Below are 21,193 nucleotides of genomic sequence, written 5' to 3'. Positions count from 1 at the left end.
GTGCGAGTGGCCGCCGAGGGCCCCGAGAGGCTCCCGCTGCCCCGGCCGGGGCAGGGGATGGCGCTTGTCCCTCCTTCCCTTCATCTGTTGTTTGAGACCCCTCCTATGTATTTATGTACCCCTTCCTATGTATTTATGCATCCCTGAGGCCTCCTACGTATTTATATCTCAATACACCTTTATTCGCCTCTAGATACGGACTCTCTTTGGTGACACCCCTGGGATTGTGGAAGGGGTAAGGGTGGTGTTTGCAAGGCCATGGCCGCCAGTGCCAGGGACACGGAGGGGCCAGTGGTGTTGGTGTGGGGGGTTATCTCATGTCTTTGACGTTCGGGAGATGCTTGTGCGGACCCTGGAGGCCGCCGCGGCCCGAGCGGCCCCCAGGCAGGCAGGCCGCGCCGTCGCCATGGCAACGCCGCCACTGCCGCCGCCACCCCATCCCTTCCCTGCCGCCGTTTGAATCCGCTCGAACTCCCGCTCATTGCGCGCGAGCTACGGCTCCTCCAATGACAACGCACTTCCCGCCTCTTACCCGGCCCCCCTCCGCGCGCTGCCCAATCAGCGCGGCAGCTCGCAGGCCCCGTCCCTCGGCCCCTCAGAGCTTCCACCAATCAGAGAATACCCCGCCTCTATCCCCGCCCCGCCCCCTCTCTTCCCGCCCCTCAGGGCAGACGGACAGAGCAGCTTACCAATAAAAACGGCAGCTTGCCGTCGGCTCGCCCAATAGAGGCCGCCGCCGCGGGCGCGGGGGTCAAGGCTGGCCAATAGCGTGGCGGGGGCGGTACCGGAGCGGCGGCGGGTGCGGGTCGCGCTCCCGCAAGGCCCGGCGGCCGCGGCCTCCTCGCGAGGGCGGCGGGGCCGGTTGGGGCCGCGCGGCCGCCGGGAGCAGCGCGAGGGCCCGCGAGGCCGCAGGTGCGTGCGGGGCTGTGCGGCCGCCGTGGCGCGGGCAGGAGCTCCGGTCCCGCGGGAGCGCGGGTGTCGCGGGCTGGAAGGTGCCAAATGCCCTAGGCGGGAGCTTGTCCGTGAGGCTGCCCGGCCGCCGCTGCTGGCGCCTTCCCCCCCGCGCGGGTGTCTTCCCGCTGCTCTCTCCTAGAGGCGGTCGTGGCTCTGTTCGCGCATCCTCGGGATGCCCTTTGGGCTCTCAGATAAGGCCTAAGGGCTCCCTTCTGCAAGGGCTTTCAGTCCTGTGGTTGCTTAAGTATCTCCTGAGGACACGCATGGTCCTCAGTATTATATAGCATTTAACCCACCCTCCCAGAAAGAGGATTTTTTTCATGTACTTATTTATCCAGTTGAAGGTTGTAGATCTGCAGGGCAGCTAACATGCTCTGTCAGCTTCGTTATTAGCCATGCAGAGCCTTTTCCCCTCTTCTTCCCTTTGAAGCATAAGGCAGTGCCTTATTTTAGGAGGTTACCTGAATTCTTCATCCCAAAGATGTTTGGAAGCAACTACGCTTGAAACTTTGCAGTAAAACTCGTGGTTATTTATGTTTTTCTAGCCTTGGGATGAATAAGTCCCACAAATGCTGATGCTGTAGGTGCTTTAAAGTCCATTATGTCTCAGCCATGGATTCTGGTATAAATAAATACCCTTTCTGGGTTTGTATGGTGCTGTATGGTGGATATAAAGCAATTGAAGGGCTGATTAATCTGTGGGTAAGGCTCACAGAGAGCTGTTCTTGTGGTAGAATTTCATTTATCTCTGAAGGAGCTTGAAAATAAACCCTCCTCCAGAAAGAGCAATGCAGGGGACAAAGCACTTTGATTTCTAGCTGGATTTGTAGGTGTTTGTGTTGTGCCTGTTGCTGTAGAAAACCTCTAGGGCATGAAAATATTTTCCACGCTCTGTACTCTGAGATCTCCACGTGTTTACCAGCAAGTAGATGATACCAGCAAGAAATTCTTAACCCTCCCTTTCCGTCTGAAGGCCGACTTAAATCAACTGGATGGTGCTGAGCCCAGGCAAGGACCCTTGGAAGGCGCTGCCAGCACCTCTGTGGTACAGGCAGTTTGGCTTTGCGGTGTGCCTAAAGCAAAAGGACAAATTGCCTCTCTGCTCTGAGTTATAAAGGTTTTTGTCATCCCTGTCTCGTGGCCCTGTCGTGCTGCAAGCAGGAGATGGGCTTGCGGATCCTAGTTGTTTTTATCATCTCTTTACAGCGATGGCTCAAGAAGAGATGGAAGTTGATCTGCAGCCGGTGGCGGGTCACCGCGGTCAGGACCATGGGGCGCTTCTCTCGGAGCGCCCTGATCCCGGAGAGCAGCGCGGCGAAGGCGGCGGTGCCGCGGTCCTTCCTGCTGATGGAGCTGTTGTGGCATCGGATGCTGCTGCGCCAGGGACGGCTGCCAACCCTGGGGAGCAGCCACCTTCTGCCTCGGCCCTCGGCGGCGCGCGGAGGCTGCGGGCGGCGCTGGAGCAGCATCGGCCCTTGCCCGCGCCGCAGGGCTCACAGCGCCCGCGCGTGAGAAGAGCTCGCAGGCAGCAAAGAGTCGGTGGCTCCCAAAGGACGGTCAGTGCCAGGTAAAGCAGAAATGGAATTGGACTGGGGGCCTGTCTTTTCAAACTCCATGGTATCAGCTTAAAAACTGCTGTTTCCTGGCTTATGGAGCCCAGCTCAGTGCAGTGTGTGATTGTGGCCAAATTCTGTGCCCCTTGCATATCTTGTAACCTTTGCAAGAGCGCCCTGGTGTCTCCTGGCATACTTTTAGCTCCTCGTTAAATGAATTCCTCGCTGTCTCTTAAGTTGTTGTTGGTGGTGTTGACTTTCGAGCCCCCTCCACTCTCTCTGACTTCCAGAGCTGCTGCTGCTCCCTGGGATCCCTGTGCCCTGGCAGGTTCCTGTTGGTACTTCCCATGGCAGGGCTGCTTCCCTGCACTGCCGGCCAGCATTTAGCTCAGTGAAGCTTGCGCTGTTTTATATTTCACCTTTGATTGGCGTTTGTCTTATTTAGGTCCTCCGGTGACAACTGCAGACACTTTTACTGGTGCTCAAATTAAGATTTTTCTTACAGTTTTTTGTGTTATCTCCAGACAAGGAAAATAATTTTTCACTTAATACCACACATGACTGACTTTAAAGTGTGATTAGTGGAGATGCACTCCAACTAGTGAGAAATCCCTATTCCTCTGTGGGTTTTATGGTTTTTTTCTTCCACCTCCTCCTTGTCTCTGTATCTCTTGTAAATGCCAAGGGTGACATTCTAATTAAGTGGAGAGTTTCCTTTAAATTCAGTGAGACCAAGTGCTCTTCTCCTCCCAGATGATTAAACAAAACTGCAGAATTTGCCCTTGGATTTCTCGTGAAGGTCACTGTAGTTCTCAGGGCTGGAAGGCCACCTGACAACTCCCTGCGTTCACAGGGAAGGGTAACTGAGACGATAGCTGAACGGGTGGAGGGGAGGGGATGGTGCTGCTTTCTGGAGAAGAACAGCAGCAAAAGGGAAGGTGGAAAGACCAGGCACAAGAGGGACCAGGATGAGTTTGACACAACCCCTGTGTATCCAGTATTGACCGTGTCTGTAGGAGCCAAGTTCAAGTTTCAGCTTTAAGTACAGGTTGCTGCTAAAGCAGGTAGTTCCTAAGAATCTCATTGAAGCTATGCTTAGCAAAATGTACTATGTTTTCCCTTTTCCTGGAACAACTCTGTGACTTATTTCTTGCTCTTCTGGAATCAGTGCAGCGCTGGAGAGTTACTTTCAAATCAGCAGGACCCAAGAGCCGGCTGCAGTAGCAGCTCCACGTCTGGAGCCCTCACACAATCTGGGGGACAACCAGGGCCACAGCTCGGATGAAACCATAGAAGTGAGTGACTCTGACAGCAGCACCTCTGCTGAGGAGGAAGAGCTGGATGCTGGAGCCCAGGAGACCCCTACGCCACCCAGCTTAGGAGGTTGGTGCTGTGTTTGCATTGCATGAAGATTTAGTTTCAGAAACTCCTCTTCCTGCTTCCAAACTCGGCAGGGAAATCCTCCCAGGCTCGCAACAGATGGCGCGAGGAGATGGTTGTGCCCACAGCTGAGAGGAGCAGCTTGCCACCACAAGGCTTTCTGGCAAGCGTCTCTAAGAGCTGTAGCAGCAATGAGTGATTGTTGCTGTAAGCTTAAATATGCTCACTGCTGTTTTAAAATTATAAATAATCCTAGAAACATTCAATAACCACAAGTTTAGGCATTGTTACTTTGAATGCTTCTTCCTTTATATCTTGCCAAGGAATATTACTGAAAACAGCAGGACACATCTCTGGAGGTCGGCAGTGCTCTCATTTCCGAGAGGGATATGATCCAGGATATTTTTAAATTATTTAGGGCTTCATCTTCTTCAGCCCAGAGTTTTCTCATCTTTCCTGTAACCTCTTGGCACACTTTGCCAAGGATCCTGGGGCACTTGGGACAGTGGCTTTTTGTTTTACCTCTTCTTTCCTCAGCTCTTTCTGTCTGTCAGCTTTTTAGTCAAACTCATGTTTGGACTGCCAAGCTCTTTGGTGAAAATAAGTGGCAAACAATCGCTTTGGTATTCAAGGCTAACGATGCCCAGAGAACATGCAGATAAAATGTTCTTTACCTTAGGCCCTAAGGAATGCCTCCATTCTAGTCACCCTGGGTTAGTCTTACATGTGGCATGAGCACAAACTGTGAAGTGCAGCATGATAGCATGGGAACATATGCTGTCTCTTGGGTTCTTTGGAATCCTCTTGTCATTTTATTTTTTGAACTACAGAGGCAGGAAACCTCTTACTGGCATTAGCCAGGCTATTGTAATAACACTTTGCTGTCTGGACAATATCTGACTTGGGTACTAATTGTGACTAACCTTTTTTTTTAATCAGGAGATGGCAGGCGAGAGGAGATGGCAGTGGTTTCTGCTGCTTTTTCAGTATGCTAGTAGTGACAATGCCAACAAAATCCTTCTGTGTGTCTGCTTCAACAGAAGGGCTAACGGGCCAGCGACAGAAACATATGGCCCAGCAGAAATGATAGTTCAGACAGCTACTAGGTAGAAAACTATTTAAGGCAGGGTAAAGGAACAGGCAACATATTGTAAGTGCTTTCTTGGCGCAAGAAATATGCATGCCTCGATACCCTTGCAAAATAACTTCTGCCTTTGCCTGTCTCTTACTGGGTGCAATGATTCGAGCTCGTCACCTTAGCATCGACCCAACTGTAGGCCCCTATGAAGATGTTCTTGTTTCCAGCAGTTTGGGCAAGTCCTGATGATAGTTGCTGTCTTCAGAAGGGCTCTCTGCTTTGTCACTGAGCGTGCTGTGATTGTTTCTTTCTATAAAGGCAAGCTCTCTGTTCTTTGGTGCTAATCTTGCATTACAAGGACTTATAAACTGCCTGATCTTCTGTATCCATGGTGCAAAGCTCATATGTAACCTGTGCTGCTGCTGCACTGCTTGTCTTGATGCACTCATAACTGCAGATCAGGTCAAGGAGATGTTCTCCCTCCCCTTATGTATCAGCTCAATTAATGCTTTCTCAATTAATGCTCTTTAGTTTCCAGTCAGGCCCAAGCAGAGCCACTTCCAGCTCTACCTCCCCCTGCAGAAGATGAAAGTCATGAAAATGAAGAGGCCGCCTTCCAGCAAAAGCAGGTAAAGTCCCCCAAAGCATTGGGATAACAGACTAAAGGTGGGAAATGCTGCATTTGTCTAAATTTTGTTTTATGTATTTTAGAGAAGTCCAGCAAAGAAGGCAGAACCATTGGCTCCTGCTGCGCCCTTGGATGAGGAAGAAGGGGACACTTGTGCCATCTGTTTCGAGCAGTGGACCAATGCGGGGGGCCACCGCCTGTCAGCACTGCGGTGTGGGCACCTGTTTGGTTACACCTGCATCGAGAAGTGGCTCAAGGGACAGGCAGGAAAGTGCCCCCAGGTAAAACTGGACGTTTATGTGCAGTGAAGAGGGCTTGCCATCGGGTAGCGTTTGCTCCAGGCATGATCACAATAACGATTACAACTGCTTGCTGCATGGAGAATCCACCTTTGCACGCTGTCAGAAATCACAAAAATCACCATTATTTTGACGCAACTAGGTCAAGAACAGCCAGCACTGTTTGAAAAGGAGAATTTTCCTGTGGATTTTCTCCCTGAGATGGAGTATCTGTGAGTTGCAGACTCAGAAGTTTGAAAGTTCAAGTGTTAACCCCGTAATTGGTTTCACAGTGGTCCTGGTGTGTGGGAATGGGAGAGTATGCACATTCCTAGAAACAATTAAGCATAAAGATTACATTATTGGACAAGAAATGTGTTTGAGAAGCATTTTCAGGTTTTAATCTTCTGTTTTCAACTGCCTATGCTTTTGCAGCCTTTAAGCAGGTCAAGTTGTTTAGGTAGTTTACAGAGAGTCAACTGAAAATAACAGCTGCATCTTTTAATATTCGATTGTGAGCAGTAGATCCGTTTTCTTCCAGGGAGTGTGTGTTGGGCTCTCTCTCGGGTAATACTGATCGCTTTTGATTAGGCCTGTGTTACTCTTCCAATCCTAATTCCTTTTCTCCCGAAAGGAATGTTTTTAGAAAAAATAGGTCAGGGTGCCTTGTAAATAGAATTAAATTCTGCTGCTTTACAGCTCCGTGGCTGAAAGCCCAGGATTTTTCTGGCTTTTTCGTTTTGAGCCTTTCCATTTTCCCTAGCCTTGCCTGACTTTCGGCAGGATTCCCTCCTCTGAACAAGAAACTTCCTGCCATGCACCGCGATTAAATACTACAAACAGCTGTTCTCAGAGCACGTTCATCTGTGGGATGAACCCTAACAATTCCCAGGAGGTGCTTTTTGCTGCCTGTTTCTCTTGTAGTGATGAAGCTGCTGAAACTTCGCTTGAAAAACTTGCTCTGGAGGGATCCTTTCCACTCAATCACTTTTCAGTTGCTGTTGTTTGCGACTGGGTATTCTCTGATTGAAAGGCAGAGCTGCTGTGCGTGTGGCTCTGTGTACTAAGTGGCTTGAGCTACTGTGAAAATGCAGCGTGCCAAATCCTGCAGCACCAGCTGCCAGGAGAGTGGCCTTAGCCCCCTTACTGCCCCCCAAACCCTTGGTGCGGGGACTTGTTTGAAACTGGCACTGCAATCCGTGATATCTTCATGCTGCTAAATAGTAGCTAAGTGAGCCTTTTAGTCACACATACTAATTTAATGTTCAGAAATTAATGTTTGCTTGATCCTCAAGTTCACTGTCTTTTTTGTAATCGGCACAGCCTATTTTTAAAACAACAGACCTGCAGATATCGTGTTTTTTTTTCCGTGGCTTTTCCCAGTCCAGGAGGTATCATCTCAGCTTTGTAAAAAAGAGTCTAAAGTACTTGATGATCACAGCCAGATGCACAAAATTCTTTAACTATCTGAATCTCCTTGTGTCCCAGAAATTGGTGGGAAATCAGTGTTTTGCACTGACATGAGAATAATTGGGGCCAGTGGGACTTGATTTAATGGGTGTAATAGGAAACTAATGGGGTTTAGAGTGCTCAGGGGTGCCTGACTCGTTGTGTGATGCCAGTCCTCATGCTTTCCACGTAGATGTACAATTAGTGGTTTGTTTTGGACTTCCTTCATTTGTATGTAAAACTCACCTGACTATGCTGTGTCCCTGCTGCTTTAGCAAAACCAATTCAGTGGGAAGCAAGAAGATTAAAGGTTAAAGCCAGATTAAGCCACAGGATATAGGACCCAAAATGTTGTAGTAGCCCTGGTTAGAGCTCTAGTGAAGAAATGCCTAGTAAATGTGCTGAGTTATCTTTGTTTGTGTGGATTCTGGGGGGGAAGCAACCCCTCCCTTAAACTAAAATGGAATCTCAAAAGAATGCCTAACAGCTGGTAGGGATGCGTAGCTCGGATTTAAACGGGATGTTAAATTCTTGCAGGAAAGCTAACACTTCCTTTTATTCTAGTGCAATAAGAAAGCAAAACGCTCTGACATTGTGGTCCTGTACGCTCGGACTTTGAAAGCCCTGGACACCAGTGAACAGGAGCGGATGAAAAGGTATGGATGGAAGCTCCCCTTAAAGCTAAAACCTCGCTGACCGTGGGTCATGCTGCAGCTTTTCCTAACTTTTACTTCACACTTTAATTTGTTGCACTCTCTAAAGCAACTTGTGCCCTTCCTTAGCTGGTGTTGCCATGCGGATGGCTTCCATAGCACACCAAGGTTTTGCTTTTTGCCTGTGTTATGTGCCAGGAGAAATCCTTCCTGAGATAGGAATTGTGATATCTCATGACACTGGCCTTGCAAAAGCTCTCTTGTCCTGAAGTGCCGCTACAGGAGAATGTGGGAGCTGGTGCCAAAAAACTGTGTGCTGTGAATTGATCATTAGATGAGAAAAGCCAAGCACACGTAGAAATGTAGGAAATGACCTTCTCTGCCATCTTTTTCTGTATGCATTAAATGCTGTAATCTCTCCTATGAATCACTTTCCATCTTGCTTTGTCAAACTCTTCAAGTAGCTTTACTTATAAAAGGTCAGCAAGCATTCCCATGACTCTACACCCTCTCCAACTTAAATATAGACCCTTTATTTAAAAATAAAAAGGAAAAACAGCATGAAAATGACTGCTCATTTCCCTTCTGTAATCTGGGTTGCTAGACTTTGGGATGGTGCTGTCACAGATACTATCCTGAAATTAGAAGGCTGCAAATTTCCACGCTCTACTGAATGTTGTGTTGAACAACATTTAAAAGGAGGCTCCTTAACATGTTGGCAATGGCCACATGGCACAAAGCCACGGGTAGATGAGGAAAGCAAACACTAAGGAAACAATACATCAATACTTAGCCTTGAGTTAGGTGTAAGATCATGGTTTTGTTCCCTGAATACAGTAAAGCAACTCTTCAAGCTCTGGGTGCTCGTGTGAATAATGTTTGTGGTGGTTAAATATAGCATTTCACCTGCTCTTGACGCAATGAAAATCATGAAGAAGCTCTAGTGAAGTGGCAGGGTCGCGTGCCGTGGTAAACACGCAGGACCAGGTTTGCACGCTCACAAGGTGCTTGGGCAAGCCAGGTCTTTGTGCACGTTCACTGCTGAAGTAATTGGATTACTGCAGCTTTTGAAGGGCAGAATGCAGTGGTTACTGTTGCAGACCAAATGTGCAGATAACTTTAGGGAGTCCTGGCATTTCTTTTCTGCTCTTTAATCATCCTCTCATGTGTAAAGCGTATGTGAAGAGACATGAAGGTATGTTACCAAAACTATTTCTAAATCATTGAGCTTTGAGGTGAGGTGGTAGTAAGTATGGCTTCTATATAGGCATTGCAAAGAGAAATTACCTGTATATTTTCTGGCACAGCTGTGTTTTCCTGACATACAGAGCTACTTCTTTGTAGAAGAAAGAAGCAAACATCTCCCTCTATTGTGACTTACTGTATTACAGACATAGTGTGTTACATGGACACTAATGGTTAGAATTTGCTAAACTCTTTCTACAGGAAAATATGGTGGTTTTTTTCCCCTTCCTCTTATAATAAGCACTTTTAGAGAGGGTGAGGAGAAAGGCTGTTCTTTCTTTAGACAATACTTGAGTGAGTCATTCAGTACAACTGCGTAACCGAGAATGTCTTGGGGGGAATGTACTGGCTGAGGGTTGTATCAGATTGTCTCTGACTTCTAGATGTACCTGAATGTGACCCGTGTTGATAGAAAGCCTAAGGATGGGCGCCAACAGCCCTGAGAAGCATCCTAGGGGATATTTAGTCCAAAAGACTGATTTTTTTTTTCTTCTCTCCTTCCTCCAGTTCTTTAGAAAAGGAGCAAATGCTGCGGAGACAGGCAGAGCTGGAATCTGCACAGAGCCGCCTCCAGCTGCAGGTTTTGACAGATGAGTGCAGCAAACTCCGCAGGCAAGTTCAGGTGAGTCCCACTGCTGCTGCCAGTAGACACTGGGCTCCCTTCCTGTTCAGCCTCTGTCCTCTCTCTTTTTAGGAGAGGGCAGACAGGCTTCCAGCACTGGACAGGTAACAAGGTTTAGTGAACAGAATTAGGGAATCATCAGGAGTATCCTGAGCATCACAGCTGAAACACCTAGCACATAACACTACCTCTTCCTGCTTCTAAATGTGAAACCTTCAAGTAGAGCTCGACAGCAGGGTTTGCTGTTGCAAGTTCCTTGAGCTTTATGGATTGGCAAAGCCTGGTTATACAGCACCAATTTACTCTTCCTTTGTCCTTCTCTAATTGTATGAAAACAGCAGATTGTATTCTGTCTAATCTCTTATTTTTATGCTGCTCTCTGCTTAGGGAGTTCTCTACAGCCTCACACTGTTCGTGTCTGTACCTTAAGCAACATTGTCTTTTCTAAAGTCTTCATTTCTGATGTGCATAAGGCACAAGGTTGCGGGCTTGTAAGGGCTAAGGTAAGAATTAAACTTAAACTTTGGCTTAAGAAAAATGTGAAAAAGGGAAAGCCTGCAGGTTCTGTAATGTCTTCCTGCAATTCTGCTGGTCTGGCAGTGATAAAGGATCTGGTCTAACTGAATTGAAGTCACGTATTATAAAGATTAAGTACCCTGTGTTCTTAAGCTCTGTTTTGGTATTTATACTGCATTCATCACTGTCCTGTGGTTGTTAATGTGAATGCTGCAGGCAATTTTAAGGTGCTTGTTTAGGCTATGAATAAACTGAAAGTAGAAACAGTTTGCTGGGCAGCAAGAAATCGGGGGGAAGCCTGGAATAAGTCTCCAGGCTGTTCAGTTGCATTCTGAGCATATGTGTAACTAATTCCTTAATTTTTGAGAGGTCAGCTAATAAAGCAGCTCCTTGCAAAGAACTGGTGAGGCTGGAAAGTCTGGAGGTTTCCAATCCACTCTCCTCAAAGCACAGCTCATGTCACTGGGGGATCAGGCTGCTCAGGACACTGTCATGCCAAGTTTTGAGTATCTTTAAGCCATTGGCACTAATGTCATCAGAATTTGCTGTGTTGCAGTGGAGTCTGTTGCGCCTGTCCTTTCAGTAAGCAATGTTACTGAACACAGAAAACATGCTTAATGCACTTCTGCATTTATTTACAGCTTTGCATGCTAAAGTGCCATGAGATCACACAAGAAATCTGTGAAATGTCTTTATGTTCGGAGGGTTGATCAATATTTCCAGGTTCAGTTGCACATAATGTTACAGGAGGGGGGTACTATGCTCGCAGGTTGTGTACAAACCTCAGCGTCTAAGGTCTGAGGAAAAATAAATGTTATCAGTTTCCTCCAAAAAGTCATTATGAAGGCTTTTTTTTGCCAATATGTTTGCAAGCTGTGCCTCATCAGCAGTCGTGTTGACTGTCCTGTGTGCTAATAAAATTCTTTGTGTCAAGCAGATTCCCAAGGGTAAGGGAGAGATCCACTTAATTTGTAAATTTTATTTCAGAAGTCTCTCAATTTCAAGAAAATTGCTGTTGAGCTGAACACAGAGCCCTGGAGCACAGGGCTTGGATTCGGTTGTGTTTTGAGCAATAAAAATTGTAAGAATGTATTAATTAGCTGTTAATTTGCATTGAGAAGAAACCTGTTTGGGAGCTCCTCACTTCTTACTGAGCCTGTGTCTACAGTAAGACTTTTTGCTTCTGCGAAGTTTGTCCATTGCCCTTAGACTTAGTTCAGTGGTTCCACTTGCACTTTTAACTATTTGACTCCCTTTTAGAGAATAATGTGCATATAAAGTCTCCAACAACAATCCTAAATTATTGAAATTCCTATGCAATTTCCTGCATACTGTTTTTTTTCTTCCCTCTAAGCAGTCAGCCTTGATGGAGGGAGGCCTGTTAGTTGTGACCATTTTGTTCATTTATGTTCTTCTATTCTCTAGTCCATCAGTCGCAGCAGGAAGTTTGCTTTGTTGCAAAGGTATTTAAGACGGTTTTAGGCTAGAAGAGGGACACTTTGTCCTTATATGGAAGGAGTATGAGGCAAGGAACTTCAGTTGCAGGGAGAGAGGATAACTGGAAGCTCTGGAAGGAAGTTACCAGCACTGCTTCTTGCAAGCGAGCTTGTTGAGTATGCTGAGCTGTGTTGTGCTAACTGCATGGCAGGCTCGGGCTTGAGTTTTGGCAGCAGGGCTGCCCAAGCCGTGTTTTTGCCAACAACTTTTCCTCTAAGATCACGGGAATTTTTTTCGTCCTGTGATTTGGATGTGAAATGCTGTAGTCCTCATCCTGGCTTTGCTTGCTGCTTTTAGTAATAGTTGGTTAATGATGATGAGCAATTCATCTCTAGCCTCCAGCCTTGATATGCAGTAGGATGAAGGAACTCATGGTGGGGAAATATTATGGAGCTGCCAGGGGAGGGTTGGCAGGGAGGTCCAGGAGGCTGCAAGCTGCTGGGGAGTAGAAGGTGTATAAGCGCTCCTTGTAAAGGTGAGTTTATACGGCAGAGTTGTGCTTGATGCAACAGAAAAGCTTTTTCACTTGGTGAGGCCTGTTAGAAAAGCTCCATGCCTCTTTCCTGCCTGGCTTGGAACGTGATCTAAAGGGAAGCAGAGGGTGGGATGTGCTGCAGGGCCATGGAGGCAGCTGCTGTGTCCACAGAGCTGAAGAGGGACAGTTGTCACATAACCGAGTTGTCACATAACCGCCCTTGCCCCTAAAGCCCGGCGCCTGCTGTTAAGACCGTAACCAGATACTCGAAAGCAAACTGCCTTGACTTCATCGTAGCCGTTTCGCCTTCCTCCTCAGTGAATTGTCCTGCCTCATTCACACTCCTTGTAAAGAAGTTCTTAATGCTATTTTTGTACTTCAAACCATGCGGCTCTTTGCTCATCGCAGCAGTGCGCTGCAGTCGAGGTAGCGTATGCAGAGAAGTGCCTGGAAGACCTTCAGTCAGCAGCAGGGACCAGGGAAAAACTCCTTGAAGTGCTTTAAAGAAGGGAATAGACTTACAGGACCAGAAGGGTGCTCTTTGGAGCACAATTCGGGAGCTTAGTCCTGTAGATTAACCCTTTAATCACCCAGGTAATGTGTCTACAGTCAGCGTTTCTGCGACTATGTGGTGGTTCTGTTGTGTTTAAATGTAAACGTTGTACTAACAGTCTCTACACTTTTAATTGCCTGGCTTCTTTTTTCATTAATAGCTTGCCTAAAGGTTATATGTTGAACAGGGTGGCAAGGAGAGTTTCTGTAAGCTCCAGAGCAGCAAGTTCAGTCCCTTCTTATTCCCGAGGGTGGGATCTTCCTGATCCTTAGAAATAATTAAATTTTTGAGTAAAAAGTCACTTTCTTTTAGCTTATCTGTGTTTTCCCTGAGTTTTTTATTCTAGGCCTGAAGCTGTATTTTTCATTTTAAGCAACCCGGTACCTCCTATCCTTTCTTCCTCCCCAAATTCCTTTGTCTTTTTTTTTTTTTTTTTTTTTTTTTTTTTTTTTTTGCTCTAATGGGATCATTTTGAGTTGTTGAGTTTGTGTGCTGCGATGAAGCTTGGCATGTATGTGGTACAAAACAGGTCAGTCTTCTGGAAATACCAGGCAGGCTTGTTTACTTCTTGAGCCGTTTCCCAAAGTTAGATTGCTGCATATTAAAGTAGAGTTTGATTTTGTTGTTGTTGTTTCTTTGAGAACTGCTGCTTCCGCTTAGGCCTGAGTTAAGTGGTAGTGGCTGGTTGCTGCTCGCCTGCAGTCTCCCAATATATGCAAAATCTCACTCTTGTGGCCCGTTAATTGTTTAATATTTACACAGTGTCTGAAGCGTAATCCTGTTGTTCAGACAACAGGAAGCAAAAAGCAATTTTCTTAATAGCTTCACTCCCTCTGATGGATTGTCTCGGGTTAGCCCAGTTCACTGCCGTTCTGTGCAGACTGGGTTTGCCCTTGCACTAAATTGGCCCAAAACTTTTTCAGACACCTGTAGCTGACTCATGTGCTGGTGCTGCTGCTCCTGTGCCCGCCTCGTGCGTGGTGCCCTCGAGGAAGGGGGAGCGGGAGCGGTAGCGGGTAGGCTGCTCTGCTGAGCGTCCCGGAGTGCGATCGGCCGAGCACAGCAGGGGAAACGAGGCTGCAGCGCTCCAGAGCAGAGTCGTTCCTGGAATTTGCTGCCGGAGTTTACCAGAACAGCGTTAGCTTCATTAGATAGACGGGCTCGTTTCCTGCAAAACACTTCATGCTGAAACTAGGGCTCTTTTTTTTTTTTTTTTTTTTTTTAATTGGGTATTCTGGAAATTCTGGAAAATGGTTCTAATTGACTTTCTCTTGTGGTTCAGTTGCAGGCAGCACTTGGCAGTTCATTCTCTTCTAAACAGCATTGATCTGGCCATAATTGTTGTTGGCTTTTATGTGTTGCTCAAGAGCCCTCGCTTTCAGGGTCTAACATTTACAAGAAGAGACTTGGAGTAGTTTTTTTTTTTTTTTTTCTTTTTTCCCCAGAGCTTGTGCAGCTTTTCGGTTGCTTCTGTTGCTGTCATAGTCGGTGGACTTGGAAATGCAGCCTTACGGGAATGGCGCAGTGCACGTTTCTGCCCCGCTCTGGGGCCAAGCACGCTCTGAGCAGATAGCACATGCAACAGCGTCTCCAGGGTCGCATTAAAGCCTCCCGAGGTCCTTTCCTTTGCAGGAGCTGAAAGCCCTGGTGGCCCAGCACAGTGTGGCTGCTCCCCAGCACCCCGGCGGCCTCCCCTGCAGCCAGAGCCAGCGGCGGTACCAGTTTGAGAAGGCCGTGGCGGTGTCGCAGGCCGGCGGCTGCAGGGTCATGGCGTTCTGCGACGCGCTCAGCTGCCTCGTGGTGTCGCAGCCTTCTCCGCAGTCAACGTTCGTTCCCGGTAACGATGCAAATCAAGATTTGGGGTTTTGCGGGCGGTGATGGGGTTGTAATGGGAGAATTAAACGTTGAATGTGTTCTCTGCTTCCTTTCTTCCCTGGCTTGAGCTTTGCACCTGCTATGTAAACGGAGAGCGCTTGCAAGCTCTTTATTCGTCCGGCCCTTTCTTGGGTAACTCGCACCTCGTGGGGTGACTCGTCCTCCCCCTGTCTGTGCCAGGCTGCTAGCAGGCAGCCTGAATGTCACCTCCATAGGAAGCTTTGCTCTAACCAATCTTTTAAAATGACTGTCCAAGCAGCGCTTTCCTGTGTGGAAAGAGGAAGCCGAGAAGCTCTAGACGGACCAATTTCTTTATGATGGGGTCATGGACAAGTGAACTGATGGTTGGATTTACATCAGCTTTTAATTTAAATACTATACATGTATCATTGGGAGTCTGAGAGACTCATTGCAAAGTGTTTTTATTTTTCTGAATGATGAAATTTACTTTTTAAAAATTTGGATAACAATTTAGAAATTTGTCCCATCTGGGTTATAAGAAAATCTTTTCCTTAGTGTGTGTGTGTGTGTTTTTTTTTTTTTTTTTTTCCTCCTCTCTCTCCTCCTCATTTTTTTTTCTTTGGCTTTTGAGCCAGGTAACTGTCTTGGCGTGAACCTGTGAATGGAGACTTTCATTCTTGTTGTGCACAGGTTAAGACTTTTTACAGTGGCACTTGCTCCTAATTCCACTTAATCCACTGCGTGTTTCTTCATCTAAGCCAGAAGTCTTTGAAGGAATTGGGTGAAGAGCAGCAGGCTCTTGCAGCACTATTAATGTTGCAATCCTTGAGTTCTCCACTGCTGACTGGGGTCCTTAAAGATAACTTCAGAATTACAGAATGACATATGTTCCTGTCCAGAACACCATGCAACTCTGACATGTACATCACACCACTGTTTTTGTCATAGGCATTGTAGTTCTGACACAAACCTACTAGTTCCAGACTCTTGAACAGTTGATTCGTGGCCTTGCTCGTGTGCAGCGTCTGGGTAACCTGCCTTATCCTTCTCCTGTGGCAGGCTGTGGTGTAAAGATGATGAGCGCAGCCAACCTGAAGAGCAGTCAGTACATCCCCATCCACAGCAAACAGATTCGGGGCCTGGCTTTTGGCAGTCGAGCAGATGGCTTGCTGCTCTCCGCTGCTCTGGACAACACGCTCAAACTAACCAGGTGAGTGCTGCTGGGGAAGACTTAGCCAAATTTTTCTCTGTGCAAGAGGCTGGATTTTGTTCTGTCTCGCTCCGAATGTGCCTTGCAGCAGTTCCTGTTCTGCTTCCCAGGATGCTGGTAAAATGACAGCAGCTCTGCATATTCTAAGACAGGTGTTAAGAGAAGCTCTTGCTATGGAGTCACCCGTCTGTAATCATGGAATTAATCTGGCATATGAAGTGTTTGATGGCATCACTGAGCATGTGCTAGAGGAGCAGCGTTTCTGCAGAGCAAGGAGAGACCTAAAGAAACATGTTGAAGACTAATTATGTAGAGGTCTAGAGAAAATTCTCCAATCCTAATGGAATTTGCAGCAAATTGATGTGTGTTACTTGCTGCCCAGTGCTACTCCTCAAGCTTAAGATGTCTCAAAACTTTGCCTAACTGAATTTTACCGAGTTACAGGAACATCTTTATGTACCCCTGTCAGTTAGGACAGAGTTAGGCAACATAAGTGTCTATTATGTCAATGATTAGTCCCAGTTCCTTCACACAAGTATAAAGATAATGAAGAGAACTTAATTCTGCAACTTCAAAAATGAGCGCTCTCCCATTCCTGCTGTCACGTTGAAATGTTTGCCAGACTCGTTCAAAATAAACAGAACTGCCAGTCTACGATGCTGAGATTGGCACGTCAGATCTCTAACCAACGAGGCTGTTATCTTTTCACAGCTTAATCTGGAGCGTGGCACCTCGTCACAGTATCTGTTCAGACACTTGACTCCCAAATCTGCCTCCCAAGGCCTGATTGGATGTGGCAGGACTTGGGATTTTCTTGCCTTTGTGCTTGATCTCTGAGTGTGTGGGAGACAAGCACTTGCTTCAGCAGCATATTCCTATTTCTTTCAGTCCCCCAATGATGCTCCTGGTTCTGTCATCTTCCTTTAGTTACTAAGAAATTCTCTGGAAACTTCCTATTTCCATGTTTTCTGGTTGTGCCACCAAAAGTGGTATTCAGCCACTGAGGTCTCCCTGTTCTGGCTTGCAAGTGTTTAAAATAGCACCAAGGCTTTGAGGTTCTTCTGTTTGAAACTAGTCACTGATCTGATAGAAAACTCCCTGTTGTTACTTTTCACCAGTTTCGTCTCTGTGGTTGTTCCACGCGCTGTCCTCTGCCTCACTCCAGGCTCCGTGTGCTCAGCCTGCAGTGATGGTACCTGTTTTTGGTGTCACAGTAGAACATATTTGCAATTTCATCTGCTTTTTGGGGTTATGCCCCCTCCACCCCAACCTTCCACAAATTCTTTTTCTAAAGATTTAAAAGCATTCAGTTTATACTGTTTATTGCCTTCATCTTTTCTTTGTTTCTCTTTACCCCACTTAGTGGCTCACTGTTGTTTAAATTGGACTCTTTTTAAGACATAAGTGCTGTTCCCCTCAAAAAGGGCAGAGGGAAACAATTAACCAGAGGTTCAATTCAAAGACCTGTGATCTCAGGAATATGCAGTATCATGGGATTACACTAAAGAGGCTTCTCCTAATTGTTTCCAGAAAAGTAACTTAACTCTCCCTTTCCAGTAAGGCGGCTGAGACCCTGCTCTGCCAGTCTCCAAAGGCCACTCTGGAAAAGGAAGTATCACCCAAGGTGAAGAGCTGTAAATCACTTGACAATTTCAAAGTGATTATTCTGTCTAGATCTTTCAAATTAATGTCTGGAGTACTGGCCAAGTTGCACTCCGCCTGAAAAGGGATATATTTCTTCCTAAAGACTTTAAAAAGCTACACTTGCCTGCCTTGATTATGCTGTTTTCTCATCAATAGATGCTTGTGTGAAGGGCTGACACTTGGCTTTCCTCCCACAGCTTGGCAACAAACACTGTGGTACAGACATACAACACTGGCCGTCCTGTCTGGAGCTGCTGCTGGTGTCTTGATGATACAAACTACATCTACGCTGGGCTGGTGAATGGCTCTGTCATGGTGTATGACTTGAGAGACACAAGTTCTCATGTGCAGGAGCTGACCCCTCAGAAGTCCAGGTTGGCTTAAGGATTTTTTGCTGCCTCTCAACTTCCCCAGTGTACTTCAAGCTGAATGTGGCTTCCTCCATAAATCATACTACAGTGGTAATGATGTGAAGGGCTTTGGGAGCGTGTGAATCTGTTTTTTGAAAAACAGCCCCCTCAAATGTAGCAGAACTGTGTCAAGCCCTCCATAAGGCCATGTGATACATGCAGAATTGAGTATGAGCATGTGGCTCCTGCATCTCCTTAAGGCTTGCAGTGATCAGAAATGGACCCAGTAGAGCAGCCCAGTGTAGTATTACTGCTGCACTTCCAACTGTTCGGTGTGGGAGCTGGGTTTAGTGTTTGTAACTTTTCCCTTTGAAATTAGAGGTCTGAGGGACACTAGCACTTCCAGCTCTTCTACTCGGGGCAGGGGGATCAAACGCGGATTTAGAAGTGTATCTTGGAGGGATTTCCTGAGAGCCGCGTGTGGATTTACACAGCATGAAGACCGAAGAAGGCTGACTTGCCAAAATAGGAATGGGCTGAGGGATTTAGCGCAGGGCATGCTGAGGTGGGTCTCTGAGGTGCCAGAGATTCCCATTTAAATGTCTCGGGGGAGCTGCTTCTGTCGCTCAGAAGTTGGTCTGTCCTTCAGGAAAGGAAGCATCTTCCACAAACGCTGCTTTGCTGCTGCAGGGGCCTGCTGTGCCTTGCACAGCTATGGGGTTAAAGCTCTGAACTGTGCCACACCTCGTGGGTGTTGTGTGATGCTTCCTAAAAACAGCAAGTTCAGTAATAGTGTTGAGGTCCATAATCTTACTCCTGGCAAACCCACTGCGTTTCCATCCTTTAAGGACTGCTTTGTAGCCATATTTGTAATTTTATTGACAAATGAAACAGACCCAACCTAACTTAATTAAATTATGGCATGGTTTTTCTTCAAGATCTGTTCTTGAAGAGAGTGGTTGCAAGGAGGGTGGCTCTGAAGCGCTGAGCAGAATACCAGCCTCACTGGTGCAGCTGCCGCAGCGCCGACTCCTGCTAATTGTACTTGCAGGTGCCCCATGGTGTCACTGTCATACCTGCCACGAATGGCCTCAGCTTCATTGCCCTACGGTGGAATAATAGCTGGGACCTTGGAAGGAGCCTGCTTTTGGGAGCAGAAAGCTGGGACCTCTTACCGGCCTCACCACTTGCTCGTGGAGCCTGGCGGCTGCATCGACATCCAGACGGAGGTCACCACGCGCCACTGCCTCGCGACCTACCGGCCGAGTACGTGAGGGCCGCGCGCGGCTGCTGCGCTGTCCCTCACTGCCCTGGCCTCGTTAAGGAACCTCCTATCTGCTCGTAGCTAAGAAATGGGGAAGCTGCAAAGGGATGGTGCTCATTTTCCTACATAACTTTGCCTTGGCCTTTTCTCCTCTGCAGTTTAACTCTTTCCTGGATAGCTTATCATGGGGAAACTTTCTTCCATGGAAATTTTAAGTCTACCTTCTTATTGCCACATTGCAGGTAAGAACAACCCTTGCGTGCGCTGCGTGATGATGGAGCTGAGCTGCAGCCCCCTGACAGAAGCCTCTGAGGACGTGGTGTGCTCTTCTAACCCAGTTCAGACTTTCAGTGCCGGCCCCACCTGCAAGTTGCTGACCAAAAATGCCATTTTTCAGAGCCCAGAGGAGGATGGCAGCATCTTTGTGTGTGCTGGTGACGAGGCATCTAATTCTGCCATGGTATCTCATTTTCCCTTTGTGTAATGGAAGGTGTTTTGCAATGCTTAGGGGCAAAGCCTTCTCGGGCACAGCATTTCTGTTATTGTAGAAGTTACCTTGTCTGAAGCGCTGCTCCGTGCAGATTGGCAAGCACACAGGTCTTTCATGCTCCACCAAAGCATGGGCAGGGGCTGATATTAGCCAGGTAGCTTGTGTGGAAAGCGCTGGGATGGATGGACACAGCCTCTTTAAGAAAAATAGGCAGGATAGGCAGGAATGGTTGTCCTTCATATGGAAGAGCAGCTTAGAGGATGGACTACCCGAGTCCTAGGATCAGAGAAGAAACCAATAAGAGTGATGTCATGGGGGGAGTCTGTTGTGGACCACACAAGCAGAGTGAGAAAGTGAATCAAGTCATCTCCAAGTCGTTTGAGTTGCTCAAATCACAAACCCTGATTCTGGGAGGGACTTCCATTTCCCCGGCATTTATGGGAAGGGCAGCTTAGTGGGAGTCAGCCCAGCAGGTTTCTGGAGGGCCCTGGGAACAGCTGTGGGAACAAGTGGATGGGATGATACTGTTGTAAGTCTCTTTAGCAAACAAGTAAGAACTAGTCAAGGATGTGATAATCAACAGCCTTGGCTGCAGTGACCCTGAAATAGAGAAGTTTGGGCTGAGGGGTGTGGGGAAGGCAAGTAGGAGGAAACAAGCTGGCCTTCAGAAGGGGCAACTTGGCTTATTCAGAGCATGGGTAGAGAAGGGATCCTGGGGAGGTGGTTTGTTAGGTCGAAGATGGTTGGGAATGGCAGGTTCTAAAGGACATCCACCTCCATGCACAAGGTCTGTTAATCCTGATGCTCAGCAGAAGGAGTAGATAGATTGGCCTCTGCCTGGGCTAAACAAGTTTCTCACAGCTGAACCCCAAAGTAAAAAGGGCCTTTGGGTCTAGTGCAAACCATTAACCACACCTTTAAAGCCCAGAGGCAGCAGTTTAGCAGCCATATAGGCACAAACATCAGGTACTGGTGACATCGGGATGAGAAGGCTGTGAAAGCCCTGCTAAAATCAAGGTAGGTGACATGCACTGCTCTGTGTTTAGAGCAGACCTGCCATGGGAAACTATGGGTTTGAAGTGTGGTTTGTTTGTCTTAATTTCATGCTATCGGTACAAACCTCTAACCCAGATTTGGACAGAACTGCCCAAAGTTGCTCCTCTTTATTGGGGATGTCCTAGATGGGCTAGTGGCAGCACTGGCTCTTCAGGGGCTGAGTGGAAAGGCACAGCAGCGCCTCGGGGTGCGCAGGGGCCAAGAAACATCTCGGTGAGAAGGGAAGCCTTTTCCCTAGGGAAAGGGAGCTCCGTTTTGAATGGGAGAGAGGGATCCTACAATCTTGCAATTTTCTGCCCCACAGTTATGGGATGCTGCAAGTGGCACCTTATTGCAGAAGCTGCAGGCTGACCTACCCGTGCTGGACATCTGCCCCTTTGAAGTGAACCAAACGTCCCTCCTGGCTACGCTCACCGAGAAAATGGTCAAGATCTACAGCTGGCTGTGACAGGTGTCTGTGCC

The 21,193-nt window shown here is 47.4% G+C and overlaps 1 protein-coding gene across 1 annotated transcript; it reads left to right on the top strand.

The window, feature by feature from the left end:
- Positions 1–2,049: 2,049 nt before the first annotated feature.
- RFWD3 (ring finger and WD repeat domain 3) lies at positions 2,050–21,193 on the top strand. Its single transcript, XM_010210989.2, has 13 exons — positions 2,050–2,071; positions 2,161–2,521; positions 3,676–3,890; positions 5,497–5,594; positions 5,677–5,874; positions 7,885–7,976; positions 9,726–9,840; positions 14,514–14,718; positions 15,777–15,927; positions 17,769–17,945; positions 18,973–19,187; positions 19,428–19,645; positions 21,036–21,193. The coding sequence occupies exons 2-13, from the start codon at positions 2,163–2,165 to the stop codon at positions 21,177–21,179; spliced, it is 2,187 nt and encodes a 728-aa protein (XP_010209291.2). The 5' UTR covers positions 2,050–2,071; positions 2,161–2,162; the 3' UTR covers positions 21,180–21,193.

This window comes from Tinamus guttatus, unplaced genomic scaffold, assembly GCF_059628265.1.
Source record: "Tinamus guttatus ecotype Peru unplaced genomic scaffold, ASM5962826v1 Tinamus_guttatus_pri_ptg000074l, whole genome shotgun sequence".
NCBI classification, from domain to species: Eukaryota; Metazoa; Chordata; class Aves; order Tinamiformes; family Tinamidae; genus Tinamus; species Tinamus guttatus.
Note: the sequence above shows the minus strand (reverse complement) of the source record. Positions and strands in the feature narration are given on the sequence as shown.

What these genes read in the sequence shown, in the direction of transcription:
- RFWD3 (XM_010210989.2), top strand. Translation starts at nt 2,163, where the DNA reads ATGGCTCAAGAAGAGATGGAAGTTGATCTGCAGCCGGTGGCGGGTCAC. An exon ending in CTGACCCCTCAGAAGTCCAG is followed by an intron (nt 17,946 to 18,972) that starts GTTGGCTTAAGG and finishes TTGTACTTGCAG; the next exon opens with GTGCCCCATGGTGTCACTGT. An exon ending in CCTCGCGACCTACCGGCCGA is followed by an intron (nt 19,188 to 19,427) that starts GTACGTGAGGGC and finishes GCCACATTGCAG; the next exon opens with GTAAGAACAACCCTTGCGTG.